The sequence below is a fragment of the Syngnathus leptorhynchus genome, chromosome 1 (assembly GCF_054491065.1).
Source record: "Syngnathus leptorhynchus isolate UIUO chromosome 1, UIUO_Slep, whole genome shotgun sequence".
NCBI classification, from domain to species: Eukaryota; Metazoa; Chordata; class Actinopteri; order Syngnathiformes; family Syngnathidae; genus Syngnathus; species Syngnathus leptorhynchus.
Window position 1 is genome coordinate 11,072,419 of NC_141195.1, and position 23,155 is coordinate 11,095,573.

The window sequence follows — 23,155 nt, forward strand, 5'->3', positions numbered from 1 at the left end:
TTAGAAAGATGTCTCTCCAGAGATTGCCAGTGATCTCGTGATAGGATCATTTCGTAAAAAAAAAAATACATATGATTTATTGATTGAACAAACACAACAAGTGAGATTTCAGTCACTTTACTGTAATTCTTTTTCAGCAAGAGCCTCAAATGTAGATAAAATAAAATAACAACACCCGATGTCAAGGGTGTCGTTTTTTTATTGTTTGTCAGACTCGTGCTAAAATGCAACTTAAGTATGGCATACTCAGCAGTCCTCATCTTAAAGTAGTCGTACATTTATTTGTGTAATCCTGCACCTTGCAAATTTTTTTTTTTTTTGTCATGACAATATTTGTGAGCTTTTGACTTCAATACTGTAAGACAAGTGCAGCTTTACACTTGTGGTGATAAGGGAGCTTTGTTGAAGAGGTTCACCTGTATGGAACGATAGCGTAACTACATGATGTACATTTACCTTGACCTATACATCAAACACATTGTCATGCATGTCGATATGAGCACCTTTAAACCTGGGGATTCGTATTCTGCATGTAATTGTGTATGTGAGTGACCTATAACTACCATGGGGTGGGAGAGGAGGCAGTTGATGCGATTCTGTCTGCATGCTGATGCTCCAAAGTATGACAGGAAACATTGCAGAGGGTGGAAATGACCGTCTAGATAGGATGGCAATGCGAACATGGAAAAGTGACAAAGTGCCACTTATTCTCTAATTTAAGAGGGACTTATTGGCTGCATTCTGTGCATGAAACATCATCTGTGACTTTGTGACATTAACATTTTATGGAGTGCCTATAAAGAAAATAAACCAAGTGTACTGTATGTTCATAGCAAGCCTTGGCTTTCACTTTTATAATGAACATTTATATTCCCAACTTCCTGACAGAAATACAGGAGTGTGATTTTTATCTTTTCATCTCGACATCACAGAGTCATTTTTTTAGGCAGCCCTGTCTTTATCAGTGGCTCTTAACTCTTGTCAACTTGGGACCCACGTTTTCTGATTGTTGCCGGAGTAGTGACCCATTTTGTTAAGAACAATTGCACATTTTCTTTGTTTAAAAATAACATCTGAAAAGACATCTACAGTATGTTACATTTGTGAACACAGTTTAAACTGAGATTAATACACTGTCAAATGCGTATAGCTAGCTATGACATCTGTTAGCCAAAGGCTGAGATGCCCCATAGTATTTGTTTAGGGAGTAGCGAGAGCACATTTGTAAAATGGCTCTGCAACCAACTTTTGGATCTTGATCCACCAGTGGAGAATCGCTAGTCTAAAAAATAACAAAGATTGAAATGATCTGTCCATCTATCCCTCTATCTATCCGTATTGATCATCTCTTACTCACTCTCCACCAGTCTGTGTTGTAGCAACATCAAGATTTGGAATTCAACCCGTTCTTTTAGGCACATATTCTGTTTGTTCAGAATGAAGTTTCACCAAGCTTGTTGGATTTCTGTCTCAATTTCAAGTAGTCAGGCCTGAATTCGTTTAGTAAGCATCAACATGGTGTCTCCATTAGATTGTCTAAGCTAGACTTTTAACACAGACAGCCTGTGGAACTTCCAAACAACCTTGTTTCTTGAGCGCCATTCGTTCCCCCCCATTCATTCTCAACGACCCTGTTTGGGTTCTGGAAACGATTACTGTGCCAGACGGCCCAATCAGATAAGGCAGCAGCAACTGCAATGGGTCACGGGCAAGGGTTATGGGTCGAATTCCTCGCTCTCTGATTAAAACCACCCTTTGCTGTGTTACATGCTAAACTGTCACTGCTGTGTGGGAGCGCACAAAACCGAAGTGTTGGACTTGGAGGATGATGTCACATTGACTCATTCACTATGTTCTCTATCCTTCAGTCTTGTTCAACAGAAACAAGAAGGGATGTTTTGGGTATTTTTACTGAACCACAGCAAATTGCATTTTTTTTTTCTTCAGATTTTCAGGGTTGAGTGAATCTTAGTGTACTGCACCCTATTGGCATCAGTTATTAAAAAAAAGATCCATAGGCTGTAAATGTGTGCCAAAGCAACAGGTGTTGCTAAAACTCACTCACCAAAAAGGCTATTTTAGCCCACCAGGAGACTGCAGAAAGTCATTTAAGAGAGGAAGTGTTATTGCTGGAAGCGGAAAGTCACTTTCATAAAGACTATGAATTCAAAATCCAGTTCATAAAACAGTAAAAACATGTTTTAACAAAGGGGGAAATGATGACAAAGAAGGCATGCTCTTCAGAACTGTTTTTGTTCTGCATACCTTTTAAATATCGGTTTATTTGTAGTCATCCTGACTTTGCCTCATGTATAGCTGCTTAGCTCTCAATATCAAAACTGCCCTGGGGCAGTTGTAGGTCAAGCCCGAACATTGGTGATGCCTATTTATACAATTCCTGTTTCAATGTTTCTGGCTCTTTTGCAGCGGGATCCACAGCTAATATTTTTCCCCATATTTTGTGGCTAGGTAGGAGCAGCTCAAGGAGACATGCCTCATTCTTGTCTGGGCCTCAGGTTGACGGTGTTACCTTAAACTGTATCACCTTAAGTGTTCATTCACGCAAAAAAATATTTGGATGTTGGTATGTGGACTTTTAAGTCCTGTTTAAAAGAAACATGCCTGTGGTGAAATATTATATGGGCTACAGTAACACACTGAAGGGGATTACTTCTCAACTGCAATGAGTATATCAACTCTGCTCAAACATCTGGGCGTGTGTGTGTGCTACCCTACTCCAGAAGTCCTTTAGGGAAATGAATTGGGCTGATGCTGAGAGGGGCCAGATTAAGGGATTTTATCACCACAAATAGGACTTGTTTTCACAATCTTAGGAGATTTCCTTCTCATTTCACTCACTCGCTCTCAAACACATACACACAAACACATGCACAAACACACACGCCATTATCATGCATGAGTGTGATTGTCCCTGTTTACACTCTGTCACTGTTTAAGGATGCACCTTTTTAGTTAGATGTTACGAAAATGGTACGTAACATTTGTCCTAGGCAATGGAAGTCTCTTGTCCATTTTCCCGTCATGTGCAGGCATGCGTTTGTTGTAGGTGGTAGGCGATGACATTGAATATGATTCTTCAGCTCCTAAAGGAAAGAATAGTCAGTGAAGAGATATACAAAATTGCCAGGTTGACCAGAAATTGAAAACTTGACCTATGACTCAAACTGAGATCTGCAAAACTTGCAAGAATACAGGTATGCAATCTCACAAATCCTTCTTGCACACTTGGGACTACTACAATTCCAAGCTTTCATAGGTAATAATGATAGAAGAGTAAAATAAGGGAAGAGAGGTGGTATGCGCAAGGCTAGTTGTGAGTTAAAATATGAGTGGGTCTATATACCGTATGTGTCTGTGCGTGGGTCTATATACTGTATTTGCTTGTGTGTGTGTGTGTGTGTATGAAATGCTCGAAACTAAAATAACTGATCAAGATGGAGCTTGATGGAGCTGTTGAGCGCTGTCAATCTTCCCATGTGAAGTGAAGAGTTCAGCATCCCGTGGGGTTTTGTTTCCCGGTTTGAAGTTGACATCATGTTTACAGTATTAGATTGCTGCCTCCAAGCAGACATGCTGAGAGACATTCTCAGTCTTTCTCTTGGCGCGAGGCCTTTGGATGATCTCACGGCCCCTCTGACCTGCAGGCGCACGGGTGCTCCCTCCAAATGCCTGAAGGAAAACCGTTTAGTGGCAGAACTTTTACAAAGACTGAAGCCTTGTGTGACTAAATATTTCTTCAGCGGCAGCAGCAGCAGCGGATGGTTTTCAACTGTGAATGAATGATATGACATAGGATGATGATTCACGGTGGGGCGGTATTTATTTGTTTTCTCGCTTGCCCTTGGCATGAACCACAGAAGCCGGGAAACATCAGCGCACCCTGGGTGTGTTGATTTTGCCCATCTGTTCATCATCAATATGTTCCAAAATACAGATTTATGCTGAATTCCTGCTGCTCAGCTCATTGGGCCTGTTATTGCTTTTCTGTTCTAAGAAAGTATTGAGACTAGTCTTCATCTTACCAATAGTGTGCTTCCTGTTTTGTGGTAGCAGCACTCTTTCATTACAGCCTGACTATGATCAAATGCAAAAAGAAGGTCCGTAAAGGTGTGCTTGGGAGAGTTTGGTGTGAAAGCACTTGTGAGCCCTGGCTTAAATCGTATCAATCACATGTCAACAAATATTATGCCGAATGACTGTACGTATTGTCAAAGTTGACAAACTCTAAACCTTTGGTGAGTCTTAGAAGAGTGGAAAAGTGAAGTTTGACTTTTTTCCTCTTGCCGAAGCTGGAATGACCAGATGTCCAAATGCTTTTGTGTCCAAAATGATTAACATTTTCTGAGAGATCTCCTATATTTACCGGGACAGCTAAATCACTGAGGTCATAATTTCAGAAACTCTTATAGCCTGCCAAATTCTGGACCGCGTTCTTGCCCCCACTCAGCTGAATTATTGCTTGCAAGCATTTGCCTCAAGGTTTACAACAGCAGTGAATGAATATCTGTTACATAAAAAAGATGAGCGGAATAAATTCGATAAGTAACATAACAGAATGCGCTGTTTCATAGTATACTGTAATAATTGTGTCCTGTTCTTATTATTAAACATTGATGGGCTTCAGAAATGAAAGTCACAGTTTTCGTTTACTTTTACCTTAGTTGACTTATCTATGAATGTGTTAGGAAGGGCAACTCACAGAAAGGAAAGATGTCTAAAGAAAGCAATGTTTTTACAAGGATAAAGGTACGGGAATAATAATGTGCTGCATTGTGGACTAAAGTTGAAGTTGTGAAGATTTATTCCCTCTACCCCCTCCCTGCTATCTTTATTCTTAACCTCACCTTGGCATTCAGAGCCTTGAACGTCCATCTTACAAGGATGTTTCATCACACATAAGACGCCACATTACAGTGGTGGATGACAGCCATCAATGAATGATGCGGAATTTTAATAGATTGTTGTAAAAAAAAGTACAATATTAATACAAGTTTAATTTCCATTAAAAATAAAATTCAGCTCTGGTACTAGAAACAGCGCCACCCCTGGTCATCAGTTGAATGCAAGCGGTACACATGTTGGCACACACTGCAGGAAACAGTCTTAAGAAATTTCTCATTTGCTGATTACACTGTGGTGATACTCTTGTAATAGTTTGTCATTCCTCAGAGGGAAATAGTCTTTGCATTTTTGCTGGTCTACAGGGAGGTCAGAAGTTAGGTTCAACTGCAGGCCGCCTGCACACATAAGAGCCGGGTTAGACCTTCTTCCCCCGCCCACCCCCCGCCCTCCAAGGCTGGGGCCTTGTATGCTGTCAGTGCTAACACTTGTTAATCACAACCAGAGTCAGCAAGCTGCATCATCCCATCAACCTGCAAATGTTAGGGCCATAACAATCTTCCCTGTTCCTCTGTGACCAGCCTTGTTTCCACATTGGGTCCAGCTTTTATTAGCTGTGGAGTTACAGCATAGAACCAAAGCATGTTGTTCATTTAGTATCATGCAGCAATTCTAAGTGTCTGTTTGTAATGTGTAGAGGAGAGGTTATCTGTGGTATGACATATGGTGAGAGACAACCGCTTCAGAAACATTGCAACCGGCTTGCATTATGATGAATGACATGTATTTTTAAATGTACTGCCAAGTCATCAAAAGGTCATTTATTTTTTACCACAGATACGTACAAAGCAGTCATTGTTGGTTAACCAGATCACTTTTTTTTCCACAGGGATTTTTTTTGAACTATGTATCAAAAATCTTTCTGTGAGGATATACCAACAGTTCAGCTTTTATTTCTTGACACATATTAGTAGGGATCCTTATGCGCAGATCCAGGAAAAGCAAAGGTGGTTGGTTTTAAAAGCAGCCAAGAAGGAAAGGAGGTGTGATAGGTTAAACACTTTGGATTTAGTCAATCTGATCTTAACATCGGCATGAACTTTAATAAGCACTTTCATTTATATTAAAGATGCAAATGTAGCCTTTGCAAGGAGATTGATATGCATGAAGGAAAGTGTGTGTGTTTTCATGTGTGTGTGTCAGGGTCCTCTGTTCATTAGCCCAGTGTAATTGTGTTAGCAGTGTTGCTTGCAGGCCGGGAAGAAAATATCTGTGTTTAAAGGTCACATCAGAGTAGCTATGACATACGAATAGATGACACATGCATCCAAACCCGGAGACATTGTGGCACATGAGCGTGCGCGGGCACACACACACTAACATGCACGTGTGCTAACACTGTCCCTCCCTGTGATGCACATGAAGACACATTTCACCAAATTTGTGAGGGTGAGCGTGTTGCATATGCCCCATCTTGCCTTAAGGTATGCATATGTATTTGTGTGCACGTGTAGGTGTGCGAGGGCCCGATTGGAGCGACACTGTTTAATCAAGTGTAATATGGCTTGGCATCTGTGTTAAGGCCGCTGAAAGAGCAGTTGCATTATCTCCTGTGTAGAGTGTGTGCGTGCATGTGCGTGTGTGTGTGTTGACGTTATTGCTGTGCATGTGCTTTGCAGCATTTGATCTTATAACGAGATGAATGCAGGATATGCCAAAGAAAGCTCTCCGACATACAGGCTTTGAAGAGAGATTAGAAATAAATAGCAACATAAAGCACTGCCAAGGTACATAAATACCTAAACTGCAGTTCAACGTCTGCCACACCGGATGCATACGAGACGCTTGCGCCTTGTTGACAACCAATTTAACATTCTGGTTTGTAGAACTGTTGACTTGTTGCGGTCATGTCAACCTGTGCTTGTTGTTTTGGGTTAACGTAGGGTACTCGTGATGAGAGCTGCTGATTAGAGCTCCCTACTATTATTTTGTTACAAATTATTGCATCAATAATCTGATGCTATATTCATCGTTGCCTCGCAGGCAAATGAACTTTTCCGGGCAGAGTTTGTGGTCAGCTACAGAGTAGGTGCTGAAGGAAGTTCAATTTCCTGCTGCAATAAAGTTCTTTGTGGCTGTAGTTATGTGGTTGAGAATTCATGATCAAAACAATGGGGCCAGGAAACATCAATCCATTCATTTTCTATAGTGCTTGTCTTCATTTGAGTCGCAGTTGAGCTTGAGCCTAGTTCAGCTGACTTTGGGCGAGAGGCAACCACTCCCAAATAAATTGACACTTTACCTGCATCAGGAGAGCATGCGAAAGCCACATAGGAATGTCGGACCAGAGATCTGAGGCCCAAACGGCAGGAGTGTTATGCAGACATGAAGACGACTATACAAATGATGCAAATGTTGCCACTAAGTGTTTGTGGTACTGTATTGTCAAAAATGATATTAAAAGGGAATGTAAACTATTAAACTAATTACTAATTACTAACTGAATTAAACTAAACGTCACACTGCCTTTAAAGCGAGCGGTCTAGTGAGTGGTCCCCATTTGCCATTTGCCGCAGAGCAAATACAGTGATGGAATCGCTCCATGTTTCTCGCCAGTGTTTACATTTTGTATTTGTGTTTGACTGTCCCATTATAAACAACTAAAAGTGTATTGGTGAGTGGACCGCTTCCTGTTTTTTTATTTTTTTTTATTTTTCATATTAGGAGGTTGCTTGTAAGTCAGAACTTAGCTTACGACACAAAGCAATAAACTCACAAAAAATTGCAAACATCTAGAGACTTTTCATATGTGTGGCAAAACGGCTGAAGGAGCTCTGAGGTCAAAATGGGGTCAAGAATAGCTTCTTTTTATTTTTTTCAAAGGCTTTATCACAGCAGCAACAATGAGTCTCCTGTAGAGGCGATCACAAAAAAAAAGCTGTGCTACTTGTATCTTGTACATATCAGTACATCATCCATTTTATATCTGTGAGAATTTTATTGCTATTTATGTCGCAATATAGCTTGTCCTCATCCGGCTCACGTGATTTAATCTGATGTCGTAAAATGAGAAGGATATTGGTCGTTAAAGGCGGCTTGGCTCCAATGTCTCGCAGATCAGCCATTGTCAAATTAGTGTGTTTACGTCTTCGCTTTCCTAATGGTGGCTGAACATTTGTACTGACAGCTCACTTTACAGCCAGCGCCGCCGCCGCCACAATAAAACAGGCTTCTAATGCAACTCCACGATAAAGATGGATGGGATGCATCGCTGAAACCTCCAAATAGGTGGCTCTTGATTTTCACACCGTTTTGGAATTTTATTCATCAGTTTTGTCATTGTGTGTTTAATAATTTATACAATTTTATAATTTATTGTGGTCCGCTCGGTAAAGCACTGGGTAGGACGTCCGCCTCACAGTTAGGAGGGTGCGGGTTCAATTCCACCTCTGGCCCTCCCTGTGTGGAGTTTGCATGTTCTCCCCCGGGCCCGCGTGGGTTTTCTCCAGGAACTCCGGTTTCCTCCCACATCCCAAAAACATGCTCGGTAGGCTGATTGAGCACTCCAAATTGTCCCTAGGTGTGAGTATGAGTGCAAATGGTTGTTTGTCTCTGTGTGCCCTGCAATTGGCTGGCAACCGGTTCAGGGTGTCCCCTGCCCACTGCCCGATGACGGCTGGGATAGGCTCCAGCACACCCACGACCCCTGTGGGGACTAAGTGGTTCAGAAAATAGATGGATAATTTATTATTATTTTTCTGCATTTCCAAACATACAAACACATACACACTGTGGAGGTTTTTCTTTTTATGCAGATTTAGAATAATGGACAGTGCCATTTTTTTTCCCACATCATCATCTCCCAATGCCCCCTCCATTTCCCTCCTAGTACATCCTTCATTGTTCCCTCCCTCTCATTTTCTTAAACTGCGAAATTGCTGTTCTGTGGTTAGCAGCCAGCTTCGATTATCTACGCCAAACTCCCTGATAAAGAAGTGTGGTTTTGGCCTATTCAAGCACTTAAAGCCCCGCTAAATGGCTTTAGCTCCAGGGTCCCTGCTTTGGAGACTCTACACACACACACTCACTCACACGCATGCACGCGCACACACACAAACGCAAGCATGCAAGCACGCACACACGCATGCACGCACGAACACTATCAGTGTGGTAGACGCACACAAACTCATTTCCACACTCCTCATGGGAGCTATTCCTGTGTTTATGATTTGTCAGCACATATTTAATATACAGTAATGTCAGTTTTACATGTGCAATGTGTCTAAAAAGCAACGATAACAACTAAATATATCTTGGTTTGTCCCAGGACAGCTTCGATGTTTAATTTACCTTTAGAACAATGACAAAGGTGCACTTGGTTTCAGGATTTGAAGCTTACCTGATGAAAGAAAAGTGCAAGTCCAAATATCAAGTGGCGAGGAAGTACTCTACACTACCACAAATGTTTATCCTAACAATGGGGAGGAAGCACTAACGTGGACAAAAGTTGCTATTGACATTTAGATAAAGGACGCAAACAACACCATCAGCCACTCAACACCACTCGTGAATTTAAGGTCTGAGGCAGTTATTAGATATGTTGTTTTAGCACTGATGTAATGACTGTAAGCCGTTTATTCCAGAGTGATTCATACCCTGGCCACATTTTTCACTAACATGAACTGGAAATCATATAAGAAAGCTGCGAAGGACCTGACAAAGAAGGACATCAAAATCATTCATGTCAAAGCTTGAAGCATTGTTTTGTTCCAGTGCTTATTGAGAAGCACATTTTACGTGTTTAGGCTGCTGAAACAGGAAACATAGTTAACCCTTTATCATCCGCTTGATAATTCCAAACCTCTACACAACAATATCAATTGGAGCAGTTCTTGATCGGTATTAATACCAAATGACAAAAGCCTGAAAACTTCAAATGCAATACATCATACTCACCAGAGATTATTTATAGACACTTTAATTTGTTGTCCCTCCGTTTGAGCAAGCTGTCTACTCGGAAGTGTCACATAAATCCTTTTCTGGATTGAAACAAGCCAGCCAGCAAGTGTCGGCTGACCTATGTTCACAACGTGGCCTCGGAAATGAGTTTTTAATAAAAGTCTAGCTTACATGTTGAGAGCTCTTACGCATATAATTGCTGTCAGGATTGAACTGTATCTATTAAATCCTTAAATCCCGTTCCTGATGGAGGTCTCTGAGACGGAATGAGTGTATTGTTGAGGAGACTCGCTCAGATTACAAATGATTAGGACTCAACTACACAGCTCTCTGTGAGTTAATGATGAGTTCACCTATCCTCTTGGGCGTGCGGAACATTATTGGTCTGAAAACGTTATTACTACTGTGTAGGTATGTCATCTAACCAGAGAATACAGGATCTAACATGAAGCTCTAAAGCGCAGGTGTCCAACTGAAGGCCACAATGTCATGTAATGTCACATGGCTACATTTTCCCTTGACCTCTGTTAAAATACTACAAGTAGAAATCATAAAAATGATATTTATCAAATGCAAAGCCAACACAACTAGCATTGTAGACAGATTAAGAGCAGTTTTGCTTCTGGCTAGGGAACATACTGAAATGGCTGTATAGAAAATGAGAAGTTTTTTTGTTCACTTTCTGCACTGATTTTTGGGGTCCTCTTACACCGCAAGCAATTGGACATTTTCACTGTTACAACAGGTCGTCTGAGGGCCGTCATAACTACGATATAGCCGATGAAAACAAGTTTGACAGCCCTGTCTCCTCTTTAGTCAATACAATGAGTTCCAATAAAAGTGTGGGCGAGTGTGCAGTAAATGTAAAAAGTTTAAATCTGTGTGTTTGTGGGTTGAATGTTAAACTGCTGGTGTATTTGTATGGTGGAATATGACCGTAAAGGCACCACTATGTTGCAGCCGCATGCTACAGAAGCCCACGCCAACTCAAACACTCCATATCACATTCCCTTTATAACATTGGACAATAGAGGAGTTTATTATTGCTACGATTGTATGATTACTATGTCTGTTGCATAGAGGTGAAGTAAAAAGTTGTGAATGTACTGATGGAATTTGCTGTACAATTTTGGTATGACACAGGGATGATTGATTCACTTTTAAGACAGGTCTAGCTCTAGAATGCGCTGATCCAATTTAGGATATGTTTTTCCAATGGAACCTTTCTGCATTCTCCTCAGTGTCATTGCAGTTTAGTAAGCTTTCTATCTAAGTGATGAAATTATGAGACAACATAATTTCATCAGTTTTGAGTCAACATGATAATTTCATCAGCCACAGAGACGTTTTCACTTCACAAGATCACAAACGGCCGTAGTCATTGCTGCTGAACCAAAGAAAGGACTATTGCAAAGAAGATGCATAGCATTATTTCTGATAAAGACAATTTAAATTTACTTTCTCCTCTAGTCCATTATCCTTCCTGCTTTCAGCAATCAACTGTGGGCTTCTAGCCACACACAAAGGACTCACTTTTTGTAGGCAGTGCAGTGCACTCTGGCTTTAATAATGGCCACATTTTGATTTTTGGACAGGTGCAAGTTTCCTTTAGCATATTTAAGAATTTGTACACATGCCAGAGTAAGCGTTTTTGTGGGCCGAGGGTGTTTTCTATTACTGACACCAGCTAAAAGCAGGTCTATGCTATGGCACAAGCATTGTAGCATGATTTTGGTGGATTTTATTAAGATGCAGACATCTTCCGACATATTTGGTGGATGTCATTGAATTTCATTTGTTTTACAAATATGACAATAGTATTCGTCAAATCCTCTGATTGAGGATCCGCTTCCATTGGCCTGGAAGCAAGTCGACTGTGTTCACTCCCACCATGGTGCAAACACCCGTTTCTACCTGCACTCTAACTCCACCCATGTGCACAGTCAGTCTGTGCTTTGGACTGGACGCAAACATGGTTTCTGTATAGAGTGGGGCTGGATTATCAATTTGATAACATTTCACTGCCATTATGAACTATGTATATCACAGATTTGATTTCCCCCTGTAAAGTAGTTGTTTGGGAGATGCAACAAATTCTCCCGACAGGACTATTATTCGTGTAATCAGTCACATGGCTGATTTTGATGTCAGCTCTCAGCTTTTATAGCCAATGTAGCGAGTGCAGGCTTGATTCTTGGTCAAGACCCCAATTCTTTTGAGACTCACTGCCGACAAGGCGACTTGTGCAAGTTAACTTAAGTCAGCTGGGACTTCATCCAGCCCTCTCCATGACTCTCAACACAATAAACAGTCAAGAAAATGGACGGCTATACAGACAGACAATGCCTAAATTCTCAGGAGAACACACTTGTTCATCAAATCATTTTTATTTATTGAACATACATGAAATATTACGATAAAGTGTGCAGTAGGAACTGAGGCCCTTCATTTTGTCCTGTGTATGCGTTCATGACTGGCAATCCAACATTATTTCATCATAAGACAGTTGCAGTTTGACATCGGTTAAGGTTGTCTATGTCTTGAAAATTAGCAGCTTATGGTCACTGGTGGTGTGGTGGTTCATTCATCTGACTTCCATTCAGGCAGCATGATTCAGTTCTCATTCAGTGATAGCACGAATGTGAGCGTTAATGGTTGTCTGTCTCTATATGATCCTTGTGATCGACTGCAACCTGTCTAATGTGTAGTCCACATTTTTCCCCACAGTCAGCGAGGTAAGGATTCACCTCCCATGTGGCACTGAACAGTATAAGTGGTACAGAAAATGGATGGATGGATGAATCATTATATAGAATCACGTTGGACAAATGTTCAAATGATGTTTTTGCTGGCAGCTTGTGTGACTTTGGATCTATTCAACAAATTCCCCATCCATTCCGTCTCTCATCGAGAGAGCCAGAAGTGGAGGCTGTGAGTGGACTCCATCCAGCCGTATTAGCAGCTAGTCAAAATACCTTTTCAAAAATGGATTCCAAATCAAAATCTCCTCACGTTCAAGAGTCTGTAAGCTTCCAGTGCCTCTTTGCAATCCTCTCCTGACCTGTGCTGTGACTTTAACTTTGATACCATCTGTTACAAAGTGCATGATGTTAAATAAAACAGATCAGACTCAGATATTGAGTAGCATTGCATGTGCATTTTTTTTTTTTTAAGTGAGAAGCCTTTTCAAGTGCCCCACAATGCATAAAATGAACACAGCATGTTTCAGAACAAGCGCACCAAGCAAGCATTGAGTCTCACTTGTGCCAACTATTTCTAATGCTGTTGATCATGTGTTACGAGCTTAAGGGTAACTTCACGTGATTCACATTCCGAATGACCCATGACCAGAGCAGTTGCTAAGAGGTAAATATGGTTCAATCTGTGTAGGGATTTCACATTTAAGACGCAACATGAGAAAAAAAAAATCCAATGCATAATATGACAACATACTTCATTTGGTCTTGTTTCAATGTTTTTACAGTTCAATTTGTCAAGAAAAAGTGGAAATATTTGCAATGTCAACCTTTATGCATCATGTAAAATTGTTACTTTAAAAATTCTGCTTTGTGTTGTCCAATATCTCTATGCATGGACTGATATTGAGATACGCACAGTATAATAAATAAGATGGTGTGTAACCAAAAAATCTTTTGAGTCAAATTGTAACATTTCAAAATCTTTTGATTCACCTCCTTGTATTGAGATACGTATCAAATCGTAATTTATGAGAAATGCGTTCTAGATATAAATCTGTTTGACTTTGTTGATAATTTGTTGTTTCCTTGAACTGAACTTGAATAGACTGGATTTCGAGACCTTTTACATATTGCTGCATATTAATAACCATGACAAAAGCTACAGTCGGACCATATTGAATCCAATCTTAATCCCACTGAATCAAACCAAATCAAATGGTTCCATTTTAAAATCTTTCTATCCTTGGATTATGTGGTACCACATGTATCGAATTGTATTGAATCACCTAATGTGGAGAGATGCACAACTCATAGTACACAAGATTAGATAGAGGCAGAGTATGCACTCGCATGTTCGCTATGATTTTCGGAGGTAATGGATGTTGGCTTCATGCTCAAGAAGTGCTTTGTATAAATTAGTTTAAGTGTTTGGCTAAGGTCAGACACTTGCTGGCAGCTATTAATCAACATTGAACAGACTTCAAGTGTTCCGCAGCTTTATTGAATGTGTCAGGTGAGTTGCTGCATGTCTTCGCATGCACAGAAATAACATTTCAAGGTGGAGATCACATCACTTAAAATTTGATTGATAATGACTTTAAAAAACATGTTCTATGTTAACTTCAGGTTCAAGGAAAACTCAAAAAATGATTTTTTTTCTTTCTCCATTGTTGAATCAAACTCGGAACGCCTGTGCATGGCAATAATTCTCTCACTCGAAATCTCATATAGCTCTGCAAAATAAATCATTATCAATACGGCTAACAAACATGAGGCGGTCCACAAATATTCTCATTTATCAGAAAAAGAAGAAACAGAAGAATCAGCTTTATTGACGAAGTTTAGTATGCCAAACAGGGAATTTGACTCCGGTTGATCTCAGCCTCTGTACGACATTTAAGTGACTGACAACATTCAGGCAACTCACAACATTTAAGTGGCGAGAGCACAATGTTATTGCACAGTGATGTCTCTGAGTCTCTATGAGTGGTGTGAGTTCATCAGAGCGACATCCTGGGGGAAGAAGCTGTGTCTCTGTCTGCTGGTTTTGGCGTACAGCGCTCTGTAATGCCGTCCGGAGGGGAGTAGTTTGAACAGACTGTGACCTGGGTGAGAAGGGTCTGCAGAGATGTTACTTGCACGTTTCCTGGTCCTGGACAGGTAGAAGTCTTAGATAGATGGAAGGTTGGTCCCGATTATCTTTTCTGCAGACCTGATTGTCCGTTGCAGTCTGTGCTTGTCTTGTTTGGTGGCCGATCCAAACCAGACCGTGATGGAGGTGCTGAGGATAGACTGGATGATGGCAGTGTCGAAGGTCTTCAGCAGCTCTTGTATCAAGTTGAACTTCCTGAGCTATCTCAGAAAGTACAACCTCTGCTGGGCCTTCTTACGGACAGAGTCTATGTGGCCGGTCCATTTCAGGTCCTGGGAGATTGTGGATCCCAGGAACTTGAAGGTGTCTGTGGTGGGAATAGCAGTACTGAGGATGGTGAGGGGTGGAAGTGGCAAAGGGTCTCTCCTGAAGTCCACTGTCATCTCCACGGTCTTGAGCGGGTTCAGTTCCAGGTGGTTTTGGCTGCACCAGTGGACCAGCCACTCCATCTCCTGTCTGTACGCAGTCTCGTCACCGTCCCGGGTCAGTCCGATGAGAGTGGTGTCGTACACATACTTCAGGAGCTTCACAGAAGAGTCACCTGAGGAACAATAGTTGTTGTAGAGAGAGAAGAGCAGTGGGAAGAATACGCACCCCTGGGGGGCGCCAATGATGGTGGTCCAGGTGTCAGATGTGATGGTCCCCAGCCTCACATTCTGTCTCCTGTTGGTCAGGAAGCTAGTGATCCACTGACAGGTGGAGGCAGGCACCGCGAGCTGGATGAGCTTCTGGTGGAGGATGTCGGGAGCGATGGTGTTGAATGCTTAGCTGAAGTCCACAAACAGGATCCTGGCGTACGTCCCTGGGGTGTCTAGGTGGAGCAGGATGTCGAGCAAGGGGCCCGTGATGTCCTTCAGGTGGCTCAACACTAACCTCTCAAAAGATTTCATGACCATAAATGTCAGAGCGACAGGTCTGTAATCATTCAATCCTGTGATGGCGAGCTTCTTGGCCACCGGTACAATGGTGGAGCTTTTGAAGCACAAGGGCACCTGACACAGCTCCAGGGAACAGTTGAAGATCCGTGCAAAGGTGGGTGCCAGCTGTTCAGCACAGACTTCTAGGCAGTAGGGGGACACGCCATCTGGGCCTGGTGCCTTCCTGAGCTTCTGTCTACGGAACATCTGACACACCTTCTCCTCGCGGATCTCAACTGCGTGCACGACAAAGTCGATGACCAGGGTTTACCATGGGTAGCGCAGGTATTTTATTGTCCTTATCACATGGCATACTACTATTTCATTTCAAAGCTATTTCTGAAATGACGCTGAACTGTTTTAAACTAAGATTAAGAGCCAATACAAGTTTTGCAATCAGTGTTTAATGTATCTTCTTAAATCACATACAAGACACTATTAAGAAATATTCTTTATTATTGACACAAATGGAGACATCCAATTGCTGTCACTTATCTGGATATCTTGTCCCATTTTCTCTGCAACAGTGTTCATATAGTAACTACATCTGTAAACTCTGTAAAACCTCTGTTTAATTTGGTCATTAAAGAACAACTTTTAAATTAAAAACTTCTTTTGTTCTACTTCATAGACATTTCAGTTTTCTCTTCATCTTCTTGTCCTACTTTTGTCAAATGTTTTACTCACATCATCTTTATCTGTACATGTGCTCCGTTTTCACTTATTTATAGAATTTGTTGAGGACAAGATGATGAAAATAGCTATCCTGTCGAATAATCCTTAAACTTGCTATTTGTTATCAGTTTTTGTGAACGCGCAGGGGACTTGTGGGCAATAATGATGCATGAGTGAGTGTGTGAGTGTGCGTGGGCCGTGTCGTAATGTCACATGTGCATATGATTGAGTTAGTTCGTGTCAGAGGATTGTGAAGTCAGTGGGATGGGTGCGCGTGATTGTGAAAAGACGCTCCCGACCACATACTTACAGTACGTGTTGTCTGCTCGCATTTTGTCTGTGTGTTTGCCAGGGACTCTAAACAGGGTCTGTATTGTCCTGATAGGGTTGGCAACAGCGCGGTGATCTGGACCACTGTAATCACGGCTGGGCCCGGGATGAAAGACACTATTGACAGAGTGAAGTGTCTGAAGGGAAGCGAGAGAAAGGAATGTGTTGAATTAGAGAATGGGAAGCACCGAGTGAGAAAAGAGACATTAGACTTGAGAAGCGATTGCCTTGTGCACTTTATGAAATGAATTTTGGCTAGCAGGTTTGAAATGACTTTCAGCCAAGTTTCCATCATGTGTTACAAATCTATAAAGATCAGTGTGCAATAGTTTGGAATAGTAAAATTTGATTTAGTAGCATTTAGCTACTTAATTAGTTTTGACATCATAACGACCTAACACTGTAATCAATGGATAGTAGTTAAACAATTTTTCTGTTTGTCACCTTTCTGGTATAATCGAAATAAGCATGCTGCTTGTTCTTTACATTCTGCTGCAATTTCTTATCTGTATGCCTCTGCACACATCAATTCATTTTACATACAAACATCTAATCACAGAGTACAAAATTGAACAACAGCCTAAACATTTAGACACCCTGTGAATATGCAGAATTTCAGATGATTCAAGCGAAGGCGGTGAAACGTTTCTCGACCTATTGCGGTGGGGACAAAGCAGGTTGTTGAGGTGGAGAGAGATCTGTATATGCAGCAGTTGAAAGGTATGCTGATCTGGGTGGAGTCAGATAAGTTAGTGTTTTTCTATGTTGACTAAATTCATTAATACAAGTGTTTTCCCTCTGGGGATCTGATAATGAGTCGTCAAAGTCTTTTTTTTTTTTACTTTGTGGTCAGAAAGGTTATATCAGATGGTTATGGAGAGAGTGTAATAGTGTTTCCTTTATGTAGAGAGGAGGAGACAGTTTTATAAAGCATCGTTTGAAGATTTCTTGGTTGTGTTGGACATGATATCTGTGTTTGCGGAACAATTCAGTATCCATTCCCAGCAAGAATGGAATCCTCTGTGCCAAATGAGATAACTATGCTCTGTCAATCTATCAATGGTCGGAGATGTTTATAGTGGCATCCCATAAGCTTAAATAACTGCATTATAATTTGGTTGTTACTCAAATGAAAGAAACATAAAAACAAGGTTATGATATGGGATGGATTGTTGTTGCAAAAGTGATTACTTTGAGTGGCAACTGGAATTCATCAATCACAATTCATTATATTCTCTTCTTTGACACGAGAATTGTATCCGTTTACCAAGAAAAGTGTGTGAAAAGTGCATCTCATGATATTTTTGATAACAGTGGTGTTTCTTTCATTTTCACAGAGCTCGAGGCAGTTGAAGTCAAAGAACAGGCCATGAAGTTGTAAAAAACGATCCATATAAGAAGAGCAGGCCACCTCCGGTTCTATAACGCCCGGAAGAGGCACGAGGAGACTCAAGGCCTCCTTTCCCATTACAGTCATGCCCTCACCTCTCATCTTCCCCATTTGCCTCCTGCTCCTCGCCTTGTCCATGAGCTCCTCCTCTTTGCCCTTATCGCTTCTCCAATCTTTCTCCCCACCAGAAGGCGGGCTTACGCATTTGGTGGTTCATAATAAATCAGGTGAGATTTACCTGGGCGCAGTCAACTGGATCTACAAGCTGTCGAGCAACCTCACCAAGCTACGGAGCCACGTGACCGGCCCAGTGACAGACAATCCTCGCTGTTACCCTCCGCCAGGTGTCCAGTCGTGCCCTCATGAGCTCGTGCAAACTCCCAATATCAATAAACTTCTGCTGCTTGATGATGCCCACAACCGCCTAATTGCCTGTGGGAGTACTTCGCAGGGAATTTGCCAGTTCCTCCGTCTGGATGATTTGTTCAAACTGGGTGAGCCCCACCACCGAAAGGAGCATTATCTATCCAGTGTTGCTGAGGCAAGCACCATGTCCGGGGTAGTGATCTCCCCAGATGCTTTTGGCGGGGGTGGGAAACTTTTTGTTGGGACTCCCATTGATGGCAAGTCAGAGTACTTTCCAACACTGTCCAGCCGCAAATTAATGTCCAATGAGGAGAATGCGGACATGTTCAGCTTTGTCTACCAGGATGAGTTTGTATCGTCGCAGCTGAAGATTCCATCAGACACACTCTCCAAATTCCCAGCATTTGACATCTACTACATCTATGGCTTCAACAGTGAGCAGTTTGTCTATTATTTCACTTTACAGCTGGACACAAAACTCACTTCGCCCGATGCCGGCAGCGAGCAGTTTTTCACCTCAAAGATCGTACGGCTTTGCGTGGACGATCCCAAGTTCTACTCCTACATTGAGTTTCCTATCGGCTGCACCAAGAATGGCGTGGAATATCGCTTGATCCAGGACGCTTATTTGGCCCGACCGGGGTCCCGTTTGGCTCAATCGCTTGGTATTCAAGAGCACGAGGAGGTTCTTTTTGCTGTATTTGCCCAAGGCCAAAAGAACAGAGCCAAACCACCCAAGGAGACGGCTTTGTGTCTCTTCACAATGAGACAGATAAAGGAGAAGATTAAACTAAGGATTCAGTCGTGCTACAGTGGAGTGGGCATACTCTCCCTGCCCTGGTTGCTCAACAAGGAGCTGTCCTGCATCAACTCGGTAAGTGTGTGATCCTAACTGTTTCAGCACTGCCTGTTTGCAGCTGTATCCACGTGTCTGTTTGATCAAGCTGCTTCTCAGTTCCCGTATCAGCTCAATGAAGGTTCTACAACACCATTGAAGTGGTCACAGGTCGAAGCATAGTGTAGGAAATACTCTTTTAATGTAATCAGACATCTTAAGTGGACGACAAATCATAAGAAACTTATTAAAAACTAAAGTGGATATCACAAGTATACCACCTAGATCCCTTCATCTTTCACCAATGTTTTTCCAAGTACTAGTAGTTATCTTTAATCTCCTCTAAAATAACTGATGTCAACAACGTCAGTGCAACTTTGTTTGCAAGTCATCATTTGTCCAGAACCAGAGCGAAAGCCAAGTCTGACTCAACAAAAATAATTTGTACTTTTACGTCTGGATTGAACTATCAAATGGAATTGTGGCTATGATTGTGAAATTTGACCACTGTTCCATTCCAGTAGTCTAATTTAACAACCATAGCCATAATTCTGTTTAATAATTCAACCACAAGTCAATAAATGCCTTACATTCCCCATAATATGCTTCAAATAGAAAAAAGCATTCTTTTTTGTCAAAAAATGTGCAATTTGACACATTGCAGGTGTCAAACTCAAGGCCCAGGAGCCAGATACGGCCCACCACATCATTTTATTTGGCTCGCAAAGACAAATTGTGCATCAAATTCGTGTGAATTGGAAATTGTCTTCACTTTTAATAATATCTTTTTTAAAATATTTGACCAGTTTTTACTCGTCTGATTTGAAAATGAGTTATTTGTCAGTTTGTTTTGTAGCTTTTACTGAACACAATATGAGGTGCTCATACTTTTATTTGGGTTGACAGTCATAATGGCCCTCCGAAAGAAGCTATGACTACAATATGGCCCACAAAAAAAAATGAGTTTGACACCCCTGCAATACAATGTCATATACAGCAAATATACTATTTGGGATCATTTCATACATATGTATTTCGAATGTTTTTCAGTAGTGTCTGTAGTCTCCCTGACTCTTGTCTAATTCATGCAGTAACTTGCACGGGACCTGCAATAACAAAAAAAAAACACTAATAGTTGTAAAGAGGATATTACGGAGAAGAAATTTGGGCCGCTGTAATCCCTACTAGGAATATTTCACACAATCCACAATGTCTTGTCTTGCCCTTTCCTCATAGATGAGCATTATGAGTGCCCTGTATCCTCATGAATAATTCAACTGGTCTCACCTCCTGTTATTCAGCCGATTCTCCGTAACAGCCTGCTATAAATCTCTGAACTACTCGCCACCTCTTTGTCCCCATCATATCTTTCCTCCTCTGCTCTTTTTAACCTCCCATTCTCTTTAGTGTCTTCCAATTCAGCTTCATTATTTGCATGAAGATTTCATTCATTTAACCAGTCTCGTTCAGCACTTGCCTGTTTTTGACCTCCCCAATTCATCCTTTGACTTCCTCCATCTTGAATATAGCAAACTTAAACATCATTCATATCGCCTTTTACTCCTTTTGTGCCTGTCTTTGTCGTGCTGCTACCACCGCATCCCCTCGTTTTATCACCAACTCGCTCTGACCTCGTCTTGACTTTCCGCTGAGTGATGAGGTAAAGAGTGACTTAGTGTGTAAGCCTGCGTGCGAATGTGATCTGAAAACACAATGCAAAGAGAACAGCTGATGCAATGAAAGAGGGGAGTGGGTTGATAGAGACTGATGGAGACTGAAAAGAAGTTGATAGAGAGGGATATCGAAGGGGAAGAGGCTACAATTGCTGAATTATTATTAAGATGGCGCATGGAGAACAGAGTAGGGGATTGAATGTTAAATAGGTGCATGAGCATGTCAAGACTTTAAAAGACCAGAAAGGACTCATATTATGCCATTTCTTTAACCGAATCAGAACTGTTCCCAGATGTCTCTTGAGGGGCTCTCCTGTCTCATGCAAATGAGCCACTGCTCACCCCGCCTTCTTCTACTGCGGGGTGTGCCAGTGCTACTGTAGCTTATTCTTACTGTAACTGCTACCAGGCAGGAATCCTAGGAAAAACACTTAAGAGCGTCACATACACAAGAATGTTAGTGAATGTTCAATTACTTTGAAGTTTGTCGCTTTCCAATGTTTTTTTTGTTGTACGCAGGTAAAGTAGTCATGGTTTTCTGAGAAAGAAAGAAAAATACACCCATAATATATTTGTATTGTCTCAACTACTGTATAATAAATATATTCATAATATGCATAGCTCGTGTTGGGTGGAATCCTCATACACTAAAAAGGAGGCCCCCGAAAATGGCAAGTTTGTTAAACTATCAATATTGCCACATCAAAGAGAGCAAGTTATTTTTTTAATACATACAATACAATACAATACAATATACCGTTATTTGTACAGTGCTTTGACGCCAACTTTTACTGTAACAAAGCACTTTACAAAAACATAAAACAACAATGCAACCTAAAAATCCCATAACCATTGGCAAGTGCCTCCCTACTTAATTTCTGTTTTATTTGCTGCAAAATCTTCCACTATACCCAACAGGTCACCTTTGTGTTATGTGTTTAGCATATTCCTGCTGATTTCATTTACATTTGAAGAGAGTCATGGCTGACACAGGACAATAAATGATTTACATCTCTGTCACAAGCTCATTGGTGATGTGCAAGCTCCATGTGGCCTTGTAGTCTGAAGCGTACTTGTGTGCTTGCAATTATGCAAATGAGCTTACAGTTACATGATTGTCCTTTATGGCCATCTGTCGTTTTGCCTGCAATCGATCAAGGTCGTGTCAGACGCACTCGCTCGGGGACACGGCTGTGACAAATTTATCATCTTAAAGGCATGTTCAGACATTCCTGAAGAGAGATGCTAGCCTGACAGCTCGTTGCCTCTGTCGTCATGCCAGGTGGAAACTTTCAAGCGGGCCTGTTTCAAGAGACAAGGTCGTGCTCGGTCAGACAAAACTCCTCCCTCTTCACAAACTGGTCCTCATCAAATGCAATCAAGATTATACATACTGTAAGACATTTTCTACACAACTCATTTAATTAGTACCATTTATCTATTGTCATGGCTATTGGTGCTCTCAATAACTTTTATTGTCCCTCAGCAAGGCAAAACAACAACAACTACAAAATAATAAAGATATAATGTAATTTTGACATCTTTTATTGAGCAGATCTCCAAACTTCAAATTGAAATTCAGCACTCTTTGGTGTCAAACATAGTTTTGTGATGGGCCACTTAGTAGTTAAAGCCTCGCTCATTGAGCCCTCACCATGGTGAAACCAAATAAATGTTTAATCATCTCATCCTATTATTACATCTACACAACAAATTGATGGGCTCGTTTTGAAATCAGAAGTCAAGAATAATAGTTTAATTATTGTACATAGGAGACTTTAATATTTTCAGAAAGATTTTAACGCGGGTCATGGAAGTGGACACACAATTTGCTTTTGCTGTTTTGCTGGCCACATACAACAATGTGGTGGGCTAGATCTGGCCCCTAAGCCTCGAGTTTGACACCTGCCTCCAAGAACATGTCAACATGTCAAACTTCCTTGATGGACACATATTGTAATTACATTTTTCCGCTCACAATCCAACTTTTTTTAAAATCAAAAGCCAGGCCAAATCACTGATGCAGCAGCTGCTGAAAGCCACTCCAGCTCCGTGGTCATATATGCTTCGAGCCATTTTCACATTGAGGCAGAGACAAAACACGTCATCAACAAGCATGGTCACATTTGAAAAGAGAATATCAGCTATCCCTTTACCTGTCTCTGAAATTCCAGAATCTAGTGTCAGTACATAAATTGAGAAGTGTTGCGTACATGCATTTGAAAGATACTTTTTCCTGATGATATAACTATATGATTTGTAGATTTATATTTTACTGGATGGAGACAAAAGTGAGTTC

At 41.2% G+C, this 23,155-nt stretch overlaps 1 protein-coding gene across 1 annotated transcript in view; it reads left to right on the forward strand.

Moving 5' to 3' along the window:
- LOC147061928 (plexin-A1-like) overlaps nucleotides 1–23,155 on the forward strand; it is a 167,444-nt gene that overhangs the window by 10,867 nt on the left and 133,422 nt on the right. The window contains exon 2 of the mRNA XM_085935441.1: nucleotides 17,930–19,222. Within this exon, the coding sequence (XP_085791567.1) occupies nucleotides 18,068–19,222 (1,155 nt within the window). The 5' untranslated portion in view covers nucleotides 17,930–18,067. The remainder of the gene's footprint in view (nucleotides 1–17,929; nucleotides 19,223–23,155) is intronic.